Genomic DNA, 14598 nt, shown 5'->3' on the forward strand with positions numbered 1-14598 from the left:
CATGCACTGTCTGCCTTGCTGATTAAGACAACACTAGCCCCATAAAAAAAAAAAAAAAAAGTAATTTTACGTGGGTGGTTGTAGAAAAACACTGACATTCTGGATTCAAAAAGCAGTAGAATCACTGACTAGTCCCTGTAAATATTGAAATTATCTTACGTCCCCATGAGTAACAATTACCATCCAAATAGGGTGAATATAGAATATAGTGAATTAAAACATTACAACAAGACCTGTAGGGACTTTCTGAGAGAATTACAGTACATCTTTAACATACCACTTCATTTCCAGGTATTTTTGGCTAACGGGATGAGTGAGGAGCTCCAGGCGGTTATAACGCACCATTGCCTAGTGAGGTACAAGAGTTATGATTTATTCTCAAACTTAATTAGAAGTTTGTATTAAATAATGTGTATAGCACAATGGGGTCCAAAAGTCAGACATCACTAGAAAAAATGCTCATATTTTAATTTAATGTTTTCTCCTTTAATAAACAATTTTCCATCGTTAGAAAGGATGAGTGCCTTGAAGGAATGTAACTTATTGTAACATGATTTAAAGAGACTTACATTCATAGCTGCCAATGGTTGGAAGTTCATTGTTTTGTCTGCTTTAGCGTACTTCTTCAACTGTATAGGAGCTTGAAGCCACTGAAAATCGTATCTGATCTGCCAATATCATAAACGAATTGTACTTTATATGATTAATGATCTTTTTATAGCATTAATGAACTAGTAATGGTTCTAATGCAACTTTTTGCACATTTGTGAAAAGCTTACATGATAATCTGGACTGTTGGCGTCGTGATCAGACTCAATAATACACCGGTCCAGAAGGTGCTGTTCAGAAGAGAGAGGGGTTTTATGTCAAAGAATTTATCAACAATATCTCAGAGATTTTCATAAGGTGTGAAGTTAATAGACATACCTTGAAAGACTCCGGGAGGAACTCTATGATGTCCATCACGACACAGCGGGATTTAGCCTTAAATGACGTTAATGCCTCAGCACACCTGCAGTGAATTAATATGTCTTTGTCAACTGTTGGCAAACTGAGAGGAGAAAAATTATATAGGTTTTAAAAAATCTTTTTTAAGAAAGTGTTTTGAGAAAGTGTTTATTGTTGTCTCATTTTTGAAAAAAGTGCCCTTTTTACATGATGGTTAATTACCAAATAAATACATGGACAGTTTGATTGAAATGCTGATTTGAGATTAAATTATTTTAATTAGCCTAGAGGTTCATTTAAGGAAAGCAGATAACGTCTCGGTTGCGTATGTAACCCTCGTTCCCTGAAGGAGGGAACGGTTAAGTACGATGGAATTGACCGACGAATCTACTTCGGGTGTAAACGAAACGAGCCAATGCACATTGGAATGCGATAATTGCATCAGCTGCTCTTTCTTGCAGCGCGAGCATATAATGAGCAGAAGGTGTGTCGCATCTTTGTTTTTCTGCTGAGAAGCTGAGTTCAGTAACTGCCGTACAGCGGAGGTACAGTAACCGTGGCGAATGGAAATACGTCTCCATTCCCTCCTTCAGGGAACGAGGGTTACATAAGTTCCCTTTCAGTCGGTCACGTTCTACGGACGTAGGAACTGACCAACGAATTGGGGATATCTACCAACACGCCACTGTCACTGGCCCTTCCAGCACTCTGCTCGAGTCTCCTGCTCCGCCCCCAACTGTTGGAGCGGGAAATCAGGGCTCAAGCAGAGGTCAGTCACTGCTGTTCCACAAGTGTGACTATTGGATAACGCTGGGAAAGCGTGACCTTCTAGAGAAAGAGAACGCTGCAGAAACCACATCCTGCCTGTAGGGAGGTGAAATGTGGGAGTTACACATATGGACTAGCCAAGCAGGATAGTTCAACATATGGAAGTCTCTAGGGTGGTTCCAGCCTAGTTCTAGGGGGGAAAGAACACCAGCAGAGACGACAAAGCGGACTTTGTCAAGGAAAAGACACGGGCTAGCACATAGTCTTAGAGCTCAAACATGACAATCTGGGGCTCAGGTCAGGAAGCAGACAGACTGGCTAAACCGACCATCTGCTAGCTGTCTCACTTCACCAAGGTCAGATAAATCCCATCACATAGAGCCTCTTTCACGTAGATATCATCATATAGAGACTGTGTCTGTTCCCCGAATTAGAACATACAAAAAACTTCCAAACCCATTTAAGGGTAAAAATTTAATTGATGTTCAACAAATAAAAAACAGATATAATACAAATGAGCAAATGATAAAGCTTGGGTTGCTGAATATTAGATCCCTTACTTCAAAAGCACTTATTGTTAATGATATGATTACAGACTATAGTCTAGATGTGCTGTGTTTGACAGAAACCTGGCTAAAACCAAACGATTACATTACTTTAAATGAGACCACCCTGCAAGATTACTGTTATAAACATGAACCTCGTCTGAAAGGCAAAGGGGGAGGTGTTGCTGTAATTTATAGTAATATTTTTAGAATTACTAAGTTAGTCTAGTTTCAAATATAATTCTTTTGAAGTGTTGGTGCTTAATATAACAATATATAGTGTAAATGATAAATCATGTTTGAGATTTGTGCTGGCTACTGTATACAGACCACCAGGGCACCATACAGACTTTATCAAAGAATTTGCTGACTTTCTATCAGAGTTAGTACTGGTTGCAGATAAAGTCATAATTGTTGGTGATTTTAATATACATGTAGATAACGAAAAAGATGCATTGGGATTGGCATTTAAAGACATTCTTAACTCTATTGGAGTTAAACAACATGTGTCAGGACCTACTCATTGTCGTAATCATATATGATATACCCTGCTACGTAAACTAATGTAAATATGTACAGTAAGTTAACCTTACAAAACAGTAAAGCTATTTACAGGCATTGTTCATGGTTAGTTCCATGGTTAGTTCATGTTAACTAATGCATTAACTAATGTTAACTAACTGTGCTGTTAACGTGAATTGATGCATTAGTACATGTGTGAGTTAACGTTAACAAATATTAACTAATGCTGAACAGAGGTGTTGTTCATGGTTAACTAATGCATTAACTAATGTTAACCAATGGAACCTTATTGTAAAGTGTTACCAAAAACTTTTAAGCTGGTTACCGCTTGTTAAAAAAACGCAACTCGATCGTACAGAATTACCTTTTCTATCTCTAATCTACCTTTTCTGTCAAAGATACTAGAAAAGGCGATATCCTCACAACTATGTTCCTTTTTAGAAATAAATTATATCTGTGAGGATTTTCAGTCAGGATTTAGACCGTACCATAGGACTGAGACTGCTCTAATTAGAGTTACAAATTATTTGCTCTTATCATCCGATCGTGGTTGTATCTCTCTATTAGTGTTACTCGATCTTAGTGCTGCATTTGATACTATTGACCACAGCATTCTTTTAAATAGACTCGAAAATTATGTTGGCATTAGTGGAATTGCATTAACATGGTTTAAATCATACTTATCTGACCGTTATCAGTTTGTAGCAGTAAATGAAGAGATGTCTTATTGATCACAAGTTCAGTATGGCGTACCACAAGGCTCAGTACTAGGACCGTTGCTTTTTACTCTGTACATGCTACCCTTGGGAGATATCATTAGGAAGCATGGAATTAGTTTTCACTGTTATGCCGATGATACTCAGCTCTATATTTCTTCACGCCCTGACGAAACTTACCGATTCACTAAATTAAAGGAATGTATAGGTGATATAAACAATTGGATGACTAGTAATTTCCTACTACTTAATTCTGAAAAAACAGAGATTCTAATTATTGGACAAAAAACTTCCTCACATAATAATCTAGAATACTGTCTAACACTTGATGGCTGCTCTGTCAAGTCTTTGTCGTCGGTTAGGCACCTGGGTGTGCTCTTTGATACCAATCTTTCATTTGAAAGTCACGTGTCTAGTATCTGTAAAACCGCATTTTTCCATCTTAAAAATATATCTAAATTACGTCATATGCTCTCTTTGACAAATGCAGAACAATTAGTCCATGCGTTCATGACATCAAGGCTAGATTATTGTAATGCTATTTTGGGTGGTTGCTCTGCACACTTAATAAACAAATTACAGCTGGTCCAAAACGCAGCTCTAGAGTTCTTACCAGAACCAGGAAGTATGACCATTATTAGCCCAGTTCTGTCAACACTGCACTGGCTCCCTATCTGCAACACTGCACTGCACTGCACTGGCTCCATCGTATACATTTTAAAATATTGCTGATTACTTACAAAGCAGTAAATGGTTTAGCTCCGCAGTACTTGAGCGAGCTCTTAACGCATTATAGTCCTTCACGTCTATTGCGATCTCAAAATTCCGGCCAGTTGATAATACCTAGAATATCAAAATCAACTGCTGGCGGTTGATCCTTTTCCTATTTAGCACCAAAACTTTGGAACAGTCTTCCTAACATTGTCCGGGAAGCAGACACACTCTGTCAGTTCAAAGCTAGACTAAAAACACATCTCTTTGAGCTAGCATACACATAACACATTATAGACTTTTATAATTCAATGTTAGGCTGCATAGATTAAGTCAGCCGGAACCGGGAACACTTCCCATAAATCTTGATGTACTCGTTACATCATAAGAAGAATGGCGTCTCCGCTAATATTAGTCTCTCTGTTTATCCCGAGGTTTACCGCCTGATCCAGGCTGAAGGACCAGATTTGATGCAGTGACTTTCGTCAGAAGTGGTTTCTCGGCACGCTGTCTAAGTCTTGCCCGCCAGAGAGGACAAGAACTTACATGCCCGGCAGGGGAGACGTGGATTACCCCACCAGGAGGTAGCAGTCTTGGGACACAATTGCATCGCCACAGACCGCTCCACTGGGGGGAGCTCAACGTACCCTTTAGCCGCTCCGCCATCGAGGATAGAAAAGGAGGAAAGGGCAGCAGACCAGTTTCTGGCAGAAAAAGGTGCCGTCCACAATCTGGTGACCTTCGTAACGAAAGGCACTGGGGCAGGGCGCTGAGAACCAGCAAGGGCCACCCCGAAATACCAATCGTCAAGCAGCGAGGGTTCGGGACACGGTGTTGGGTTCCACTAGAGTCCGACGCTCACAGAGGCCTGGGCTCGGGCGACGGTGCCACACCCGAAGGAGGCAGCACAGCTTAATCTTCATCCCCGGAGGACATTAGCTCACCCTCCGATGCAGCGATTGACATGTTCCACTGCAACACCGTGCTGTAACACCAACACAAGTTTGCAGAGGAGTCCTCCAGAAGAAGCAGACTCATTTTCTTTTTGAAGTTAAACACTCACAAATATCAGAGCAGGAACAGTAGAACCGCTCTGCTCCGAAGAGAAAAGCAAAGATGCGACGCACCTGCTGCTCATTATATGCTCACGCTGCGAGGCAGAGCAGCTGATGCAATTATCGCATGCCAATGTGCATTGGCTTGTTTAGCTTACACTCAAAGTAGATTGGTCTCTTAAAGCGATCCCCAATTTGTCGTTCAGTTGCTATGTACATAGAACCTGACTGACTGAAAGGGAACAATCAGAATGTTCAAAATGAACACTGCAACAATGTTACAATATTAATTCATACATTATTATTAATATGCAATCAAAGTTGCTTTTTATATTGAAATGAATACTGTCCTCCAATCCTTTTTTTTTCTTTTTACTACAGGTATTAGCTGTGGGGTGTCAAAGCAATGCAAGGCTATTAACTTAACCATCTTGAATGTGGATGTCTCCTTACCTCTCACTTTCGATGGTGGCATTCACTACATCTTTTTTCTCATTTCGCACAGCTTCATGCATAAAAGAGTTGTCAGCATTGTTGAGAGTGATTTCAGCTCCTCTTTCCAATAACAGCAAAACAGCACCTACATGTCCCGCTTTTGCAGCAATGTGAAGGGCTGTGTTCTATTAAAACATACATGTTTGGTTAAAAAGCAGTGTTGTTCAAACTTATCATAAATGACAACTGCTTTCATCAATAAATACAGTATAGTAAAAGTAAAAAATAAAATACTTTTTGAAAAAATAAACAAGTATGCACTTATTTGACAACATACAATAGAACAGTAATATTATGAAATATTATTACAATTTAAAATAAATGTTGTTTTCTAAAATATAATTTATTCTTGGGATGGCAACGCTGTATTTTCAGCATCATTACTCCAGTCTTCAGTGTCACATGATCCTTCAGAAATCATTCTGATTTGCTGCTCAAGAAACATTTCTTATTAATACCAATGTTGAAAGCAGTTTTGCTGCTTAATTAATATTATTACTATTAATATTAAAAATGAATATTCTTTGATGAATAAAAAAATCAACATTGTAAAATTGTAAATGTTTCATTAATGCATCTTTGCTGAATAAAGATATAAAAAATTTTAACCTAAACACACATACATGTTTTTTTTTTGTTATGACAAATGTGAAATTTAAAGAGAGTATTATGCTTTATTCTTTGGATCTTCAAAGCTCAGTTTCCTATGGTTTGGTAATTGTATTCTTCAAACTGACTGTGCTCCACAGGTGTTAGGGGTTGTTATGCTGCTTACCCCATCTTCATTTGTTTTGTCCAGTAGTTTGACATTGGCTGCGAGGAGGATTTTCATTGTCTGTGTGTATCCCTCAGCCGCAGCATGATGTAAACAGGACCAGCCTTTGTAATCACTAGAGATTACAACAGACCTTATGACAGAACGTCCAGCTGAATGAACTCACAACCTAACCAAGCATTTTGTGAAGCTGGCGCTAACCTAACAAAAAAATAGAATTTTAGCTTTTGATATTTTCAGCCAATCGTGACCTGGTAGCAGGGTTACTATCGATATCTAAAACATAAAACATTTCCAAGATTAACTAATAAAAAATAAATTTTAAAAAAAATAAAATAAAAAATTGGTAACCTAAAACTGATAACATTTAAATTAACTTGTTTTATTCCAGTCAGAATTTTTTTTTATTTAATGTTGCCGAATCAACCAATATTAATTTATACCAACAAAATACATGGATTAAAAATCAGCTCTTCAAGGTAACAATTCCAGGTTACCACTTTTTACAGTGTAGTATCTCAATGATTAAAATAGCACTGCCTGGTAGTTATTCGAGTAATGAAGTACTGCTTGTGATGATTGTGAAAAATGTAGATGTTTTGCTTTCCCCCCAAAAAAGTATGGTGTACCTTTGAAACAGCGCTCCCCTCCGGAGCAGCAGCTCCACTACTTGTGTGTGTCCTGCCCTTGAAGCAAGATGAAGGGACGTCAGACCCTTATCGTCCCAATCATTCAGCATTTTGGAGTCCATGACGTTCTCCAGCAGTCTGTGGCATGTGTTTAAACGCCCATATCTGACAGATATTGGAGAAAAAAAATAAAATATATATTAACAGGTTTGGGAGCATGTGAAATGAGAAAGTTTGGAGTTATACTGCATTCATTTGTATAAATTCCAGCAAAATTCTCATAAATGGTCAGGACCGATATGTTATTGTAGGTCAAAACTTATTACTTTTAAGAAAATAAGCACAAAGATATGGCTTTGATATAGCTCTGACTGCATTACAAACGTTCTCACTCTGCAGCGAAGTGAAGCGCTGATTTCTTCTCCCGTGACTTTTGACCCAAGAAGATATTGAGACCCAGCATATTTTTGACCGAATCGTGAATGCCAAGTTTGCAGGCGTAGTGCAGAGGAGTGCAGCCTTCAACATCCTCATCAGACAACATCTCCTTCACAGCATTACACTGGAGGAGGGAATGGGTTCTTATAACTATATACAGAACATACGCATGTTCAAAACAATGCTTTATGTAATAATCCATAACACAGGGTCACTTGGACTCTTCAGGCTTTCTTTCAAAATGAAAATGTTCTGCATTTGACAAACTGAACTTGACGTTTAGGAAGATTTTCACACCTGTAAGACTGTCTCAGGAAGATTTTTCAGCCCTTTCGGTTGAAGAATGACAAGGTGGAGGAAGTTGCGACCTGCTTTGTCTTTGACTTTGTAATTGGCACCTATTTTCAATAGGACAAAATGTTAAATATGCAGAAACGTGCATGCAAATGATATTGGAGATCAAATGTGTTGAAAATTCATGGAAATGCTTTACCAATTGACAGTAAAAACGCAACAGTTTTCCAAGCACTGCAGTTGGAGGCCATCAGCAGTGGAGACAGTCCTTTACAGTCAATGCAGTCAATACCTGCTCCCTTTCCAAGACAAATGAGATCCAAATAACAGTGAATTACCGCGTTATTAAAGGACATATACGATAAGATAATGAGATATTGTGTGGTTAATATTAGTCCTGTCAAAAGATCAATCCAAGCAACTCAGTTTGCTGGTTCACAAAATGCACATTCAGCAGAATAAAAGTGTGAGTTTGGATGTTTCAGCCACTCACATTCTCACAAAGCAGCCATTCAAACATTTACCTTTGAAATAAGATATTCAGCCAACTCGACGTGATCAAACAACGTGGCTCTATTAGGAAAAGAAAGTCATTGTTAATCATTAAAGCATTGGGAATTAAACAAATACAGCTGCAAATTGCAATAGGACAAGCACCCTAATGGCATCACCATTGTTTGGTCATAGCAAAAAGTGCTTTAAAAGATAGAAGTAAGTAGAATTACTTTTAACATTTTTATTGAGACAAACAAGTTGTACAAACAAGAATACATATAACCAAACATATCAGGAGTATATAAAAAATACTTACAAAAACGTTTTTACTTTAGATATTGTTTATGAATACATTTTAATGTCAATTTTAAATAATAATTTTATTTTATTATTTAAATATTTTTACCATAAAGTCCAATAAATAAATAAAACTCACCCTGCTCACCCTACTCTGTCGTCATATGAATTTATGTATCTCTTTATGAAAGTTTGCGGTGAATGGACTTTCAATAGAGGGACATAAATCACTCAGCTTCATTAAAAATATCTTCATTTGTGTTTCGACGATGAACGAAAGCCTTATGGATTTGGAACGACATAAGTAATTGAGTAATTTATGATTTTTAAATTTTGGGGGAACTGTCCCTTTAACATGAACTGAGATCAGCTCTGATATAAACCAGAAGGCTAGTTGACTTCATAATGACCACTGGTGAGCAGTATGGCATCACACTGACCTATGTAAGGGGGTCTGATTGGCTCCATCCCTGAGGTTGATGATGTCTTCCACTCTGTTGTAAGAGGAAAGCATGATTTTGATGGCATCCAGAGCACCCTGAGTGCAGGCAAAATGGAGGGCCGTGGATTTGTCACACTGCAAAACAATCAAGCCACACATTCACAGACACAAAGATGGAAGTCAGCTATTAGCTTGACATAAGTAGGAGAGGCAGGGCAAGGTATTGCAAGAGGGGGACATTCTCTCAGCTGCTGCACCAATAACACAAACCATTAATGAGAGAGCACCCTGAATTGCTGTGGCAATGGACAGAACGGCCAAGCTCAGTTATAGACGTAAGTGGCTGCAATTTGTATCAATTTAACTATCTGAAGCTATTACTGAATGCATTAACCTTCTTGTTACAGACTGAAGACGACAAATGGAGGAGTGTAAGTGTGTTTGTGTCTGTGTCTGTGTGGTCGAGATCGAGAGTTAGGAAATCAGGCTGCTTTTGTATTCATAGCAAACCACATTCTTCTATGGCTGCATTTCATGAAATGAATTTTTTTTTTCAGAATGGTGACATTATAGCCTGACATTAGGCATATTTAACCATTTTGTTATTTCTGTCCCCAAACTTCTTACAGGGCATGGTGTGGTTTAATGTATCAAAAAGCTTTTACAGAAATAAGCCTTGATGATAATGGGTTCATGATTATATTATATAATTTTGCAGAATATCTTATTACAGCTGCAGGAGCGTATGGAAAAATATGTTTATGACAAAATTCAAATGGTGGATAATCTAGTCAGCAGACTGGTGGAAAATGAAACCACTGGGTGGTGGTTTCAACCTGCCATGATTTCTGTTTCTAGGCCATTCTATTGAAACCCATTTCTGCCACACAAGAAAAAAACATGCTCTGGTAAATCATAATTATAACATATGCCAAATTTAGACTAAAAGACCACAACTCGTGTCATGTGTAGCCTGGTCAACGGATTCACATATGGATCAATAATACAAAATATACAAGTATGTGATCATTATAGTTCAAAACTTCAAACGTCATCAATCATGTGGTATTGTCATTTCGATACAAGCATCGGTACAGTGTGTGATACAAAAGTGCTTTGAAAACTGCGTCGGAGCATCGGAGCCCCGGTATCAACCATCCCATCACTATAAAACACAAACAACAACCGACAAATGCAAAGTGAAGGCGAGGAACTTAAATACAGTGATAATGAGGAGATGATGAACAGGTGTGATGATCTGATGAGTGTCCATGACAACTGATGAGTGGCGGGAAAATCAAACATAGGAACACATGTGATGAATGAAAACAAACTGAAAGTCCATGAAAGTGAAGCTAAAGATGAATAAGTCCAGATAACTGTGACACTAAGGGCCAGATCTACTAACAGCTTGCGCCAGCGCAAACCCTCTTTTGGCGTTAAAAACTACTGTCTAGATTTACTAAAGACACGCAGGGCAAAATTAGTGCTGAAAAGGAGTGGACCGAGTTGTTTTTGCGGCTGACCTTATTGCATATGCATTTGTAGGAGTTTCCCTTACAGATGCAACATTTATGGGAGGCGAGCATACACGCAACACGATTTACTAATGTTTGCGCTAGTCAATTAACTGGTATTTGCGGCATTATTTAAAAAAGCACGTCTTAACCCATCTTTCGACATGGCTGCAATTGTTGCTGCTAGAAGGAAACACCACAGAGAACAGACAGCGCGTGGTAGAAGGGAGAAAATATGCCAGAGGAAGACGTTATCCGAACATATCGTTTGCCAAGCCATGCTATTTTTAATTTGCTGCAGGAAATAAAAGATGACTTGGAACCCTCAACTACAAGGAGTCACGCAATACCAGGTGCATCAAAACTTCTTGCAACCATTAGTTTGTCCTCTGGCTCTTTTCAATGTACTGTGGCTTTTTTCGCTGGGATTTCAGTGTTCGCATTTTCACCTGCGTTATCCATGGTCCCAACGCTAATTTGGGGTGCTCTTGATAGATTGTGTTGTTCATTATGTAAATGATTTGACTGCGTCTGTGTTCTTTAATCTGCGCGTCAGCAGTAGATCACACGTAAAACTCGCCACTCCCATCGGCGCATTTGTGGAATTGTGCTCTCACACTAATTTACCGCATTTAGTAAATCTGGCCCTAAGTCCCTAAGAGGGGTTGAAATTAAGAGCCCAAGAAGTAACTTTTTTTTTAAAGTCAGTTTTGGCACGAGGATGAATGAAATGAGGATGATGAGTAAATGACAGAATTTTCAGTTTTGGGTGAACTATCCCTTCAAGACTCTCCAGTTAGTGCGTCAAAATTACACCATTTTTATTTTCACAATATCATTGACTGACAAAATAAAAATAAACGGTAACACTTTACAAGACGGGTGCACTAATATGCATTAATTCATGTTTAACTAATGCACAGATAATCATGTGTTAATGTATGATGACTCATGAAGAACTAAACCATTAATTAATGATTTCTGCATCAGCAACTAATAAAGATTCTATATGGTTAATATATTAAGTAATATATGAATTGTTATTAATTAAATGTGTCATAATGTATTCATTTCTTAATAACATATTTTATTAACTAAAAGTGTAAATGAATCCGTTAATTACCACAATTGGTCAAAGCAATGTACTTCAACTTCCAGTTGTCTGCTTTAATTAATTATTAACTAATGATTTGCAAATGTATCATTATGTTATGACTTGTTGAGGCACATGACTATTAACTAATTGTTAAGCTATATGCCAAATATGGGTTTTGACAGTTTGCACATGCAGTGAATGTAATGTCAAAGAATGTGTTTGAAGGATGAGTAAGTTGGGCTGCACAAAAAATATCAGCACACCAGAATCTGAACTCCTGACTGCTGTTACACTGTGTTTAAACTGGACGAGACCAGCTGTGGCATGACAGCCCATTGCAAGTCCATTTGTCCTTCGTAACAGAACTTGCACAAGAGCTCGGAGTACGTCAGAAATAGAATTAATTAGAAGGAGTGGACCGAGTTGTTTTTGCGGCTGACCTTATTGCATATGCTTTTGTAGGAGTTTCCCTTTCAGATGCAAAATTTATGGGAGGCGAGATACACGCAACACGATTTACTAATGTTTGCGCTAGTCAATTAACTGGTATTTGCGGCATTATTTAATGCTCCAAAAAAGCACGTTTTAACCCATCTTTTGACATGGCTGCAATTGTTGCTGCTAGGAGGAAACACCACAGAGAACAGAGAGCGCGTGGTAGAAGGGAGAAAGCCCATTGCAAGTCCATTTGTCCTTCGTAACAGAACTTGCACAAGAGCTCGGAGTACGTCAGAAATAGAATGTGGCATCAGTTTACTGTCAGGGTTTTGTCGTGTAGCGTCACGCTGTATCCAGTGTAGTATTACTGACTATAATGGGCGTTCTATTGTCTTTGTCTAGTCTAGACACAGTGTTATGAAATAGCAGTGCTCGGCCGCATGTTCTCTGTGTTCCACGACCTCAAGCTTAAAGCAACACTAAGGAACTTTTCCTCTTCGGTCGCCCTACAGGTTGGAAGCGGAATTGTTCATTACCGCTGTCGTAAAAAATTTCGCCACCCACAGCTGTCGTACGCACGCTCACTGTTTATCTAGCACCGGCTTTGGAATGAACGATGTCCACAGACAAGGTAGAGTATGATGCATGATTTCATGAAAGTATGATGCATTGCGACATCAGAAACGAAGAAAAACTAAATAATGACTATTGTAACACTTGACGTAAAGCAAGTCAAATTTGTAGTTTTCTTATGTTTCATTCGAACTACAGAAACGCGACCCGGTTTGGCAAATTTGCATAGTGTGGTTATAGCAGATATAGGGCTGCAAAGCGAATCCAGAAGTGCCTTTCACCCTGTTACGACTTGATGAACCACTAATACGATTATTATTTTAACCCCCTGGGGTCGACAATCGCGCCGGCGCGATAGGCTCACTTTTTTTCTTATCAGTTCAAAAGAGACTCAAAATACTCTGTTGACTTTGATATTACAAACAAGTTTCATACATCAATCGATCCTGTTAAGTGTGTATTATTTTTGTGTATACTCACAATAAAAACAAAGTGTTGTGCTTTTTGCCAAATAAAGCCAAATAAACATGATGCGAGTTCTGCTTTTTCTCTGTCAGTGAAGTCAATTCTGAAACGCGTCCGAAAATGAACCATAACTCAGCGAATACTCAGTCAAACAGCATACAGACACACAGGCATGAAGCTTGAATTATCTTCTTTTAAATGAAGTAACTTTTATAAAAACAAATATTCTCAGTTTATGTAATATGTATGAAAAGAGAGAGATGTCAGTCGTTCTCATCTCAGCTCATTATGTTTTAATGTGACCCCGCCCACGGAGAGCGCGCGCTATTCAAACGCAAATTATCTGAGGCAATCCAGGCAAACCTGTGAACGCCCACATCAGCTCGATAACACACACCGCAAGTTCACTTTCAGACTCATGTACTTTACGACGCTGTGAGGAATAATACTATCTTAATAATAATCCTGGAAAATTTACCTCAGAAGTGCTGGAAGTTTCATTTCGAGGAGCAACGGATCCAGCTGAGGAATAGGTCAGTTATATATTTGGTAAAAAATGTTCCTTAGTGTTGCTTTATCCTGACATATTCCTGTGCCATGAACAACAAGGTTCATCGGACTCAGTGAAATCTTGGTTGTAGATGGTTGGAAACTGAAATCCATGGCTTAGTGTGGATGTCAAAACCAAAATGGCATATTACTTAACAATTAGTTAATAGTCATAATAATAATAATTAGTTTTTTTCTGAGACCTCAAAGCGCTTTACATAGAAGGGGGAATCTCCTCAACCACCACCAATGTGCAGCATCCACTTGGATGATGCGACGGCAGCCATATTGCGCCAGAACGCCCACCACACACCAGCTTACTGGTGGAGAGGAGACAGTGATGAAGCCAATCAGTATATGAGGATGATTAGGAGGCCATGATGGACAGAGGCCAAGGGGCAAATTTGGCCAGGATGCCGGGGTTACACCCCTACTCTTTTTCGAAGCAGACAATTCGAAGTTGAAGTACATGACTTCAACCCATTGTGGTGATTAATGCATTAATTTACACTATTAGTTAATAAAATGTTATTAATGAATTAATACATTGACACATTTCATATATTACTTAATCTATTAATCATTAAGAATCTTTATTAGTTACTGATGCAGTAATCATTAATTAATGGTTTAGTTCTTCATGAGTCATACACTACCACATGATTATCTGTGCATTAGTTGAGCATGAATTAATGCATATTAGTGCGCCCGTATTGTAAAGTGTTACCAAATAAACTCTTTCTTTTTCCATCACAAGCCTTGGGCCATCGAATCTGTCGAGTTCTTTGATCATTTTAGTTTTGCTTGTTAACTTTTATATTATTATATTA

General features: G+C 38.4%; 1 protein-coding gene across 2 annotated transcripts in view; it reads right to left on the reverse strand.

Annotated features, from left to right (window-relative positions):
• The window catches only part of trpa1b (transient receptor potential cation channel, subfamily A, member 1b), a 41960-nt gene that overhangs the window by 10283 nt on the left and 17079 nt on the right, over positions 1-14598 (reverse strand). The window contains exons 7-18 of one of the 2 annotated variants that reach the window (XM_084399251.1): positions 9129-9265; positions 8421-8469; positions 8096-8195; positions 7900-8000; positions 7557-7726; positions 7165-7329; positions 6536-6650; positions 5719-5885; positions 928-1012; positions 780-839; positions 570-668; positions 278-348 (exon numbers count right to left, since the gene is read on the reverse strand). In XM_084399251.1, coding sequence (XP_084255377.1) covers positions 278-348; positions 570-668; positions 780-839; positions 928-1012; positions 5719-5885; positions 6536-6650; positions 7165-7329; positions 7557-7726; positions 7900-8000; positions 8096-8195; positions 8421-8469; positions 9129-9265 — 1319 coding nt within the window. Of the gene's footprint in view, positions 1-277; positions 349-569; positions 669-779; positions 840-927; positions 1052-5718; positions 5886-6535; positions 6651-7164; positions 7330-7556; positions 7727-7899; positions 8001-8095; positions 8196-8420; positions 8470-9128; positions 9266-14598 lie in introns of both variants that reach the window. The other variant, XM_084399250.1, reaches the window with a different exon arrangement.

The sequence above is a fragment of the Rutilus rutilus genome, assembly GCF_951802725.1.
Source record: "Rutilus rutilus genome assembly, chromosome: 24".
Classification (NCBI taxonomy): Eukaryota; Metazoa; Chordata; class Actinopteri; order Cypriniformes; family Leuciscidae; genus Rutilus; species Rutilus rutilus.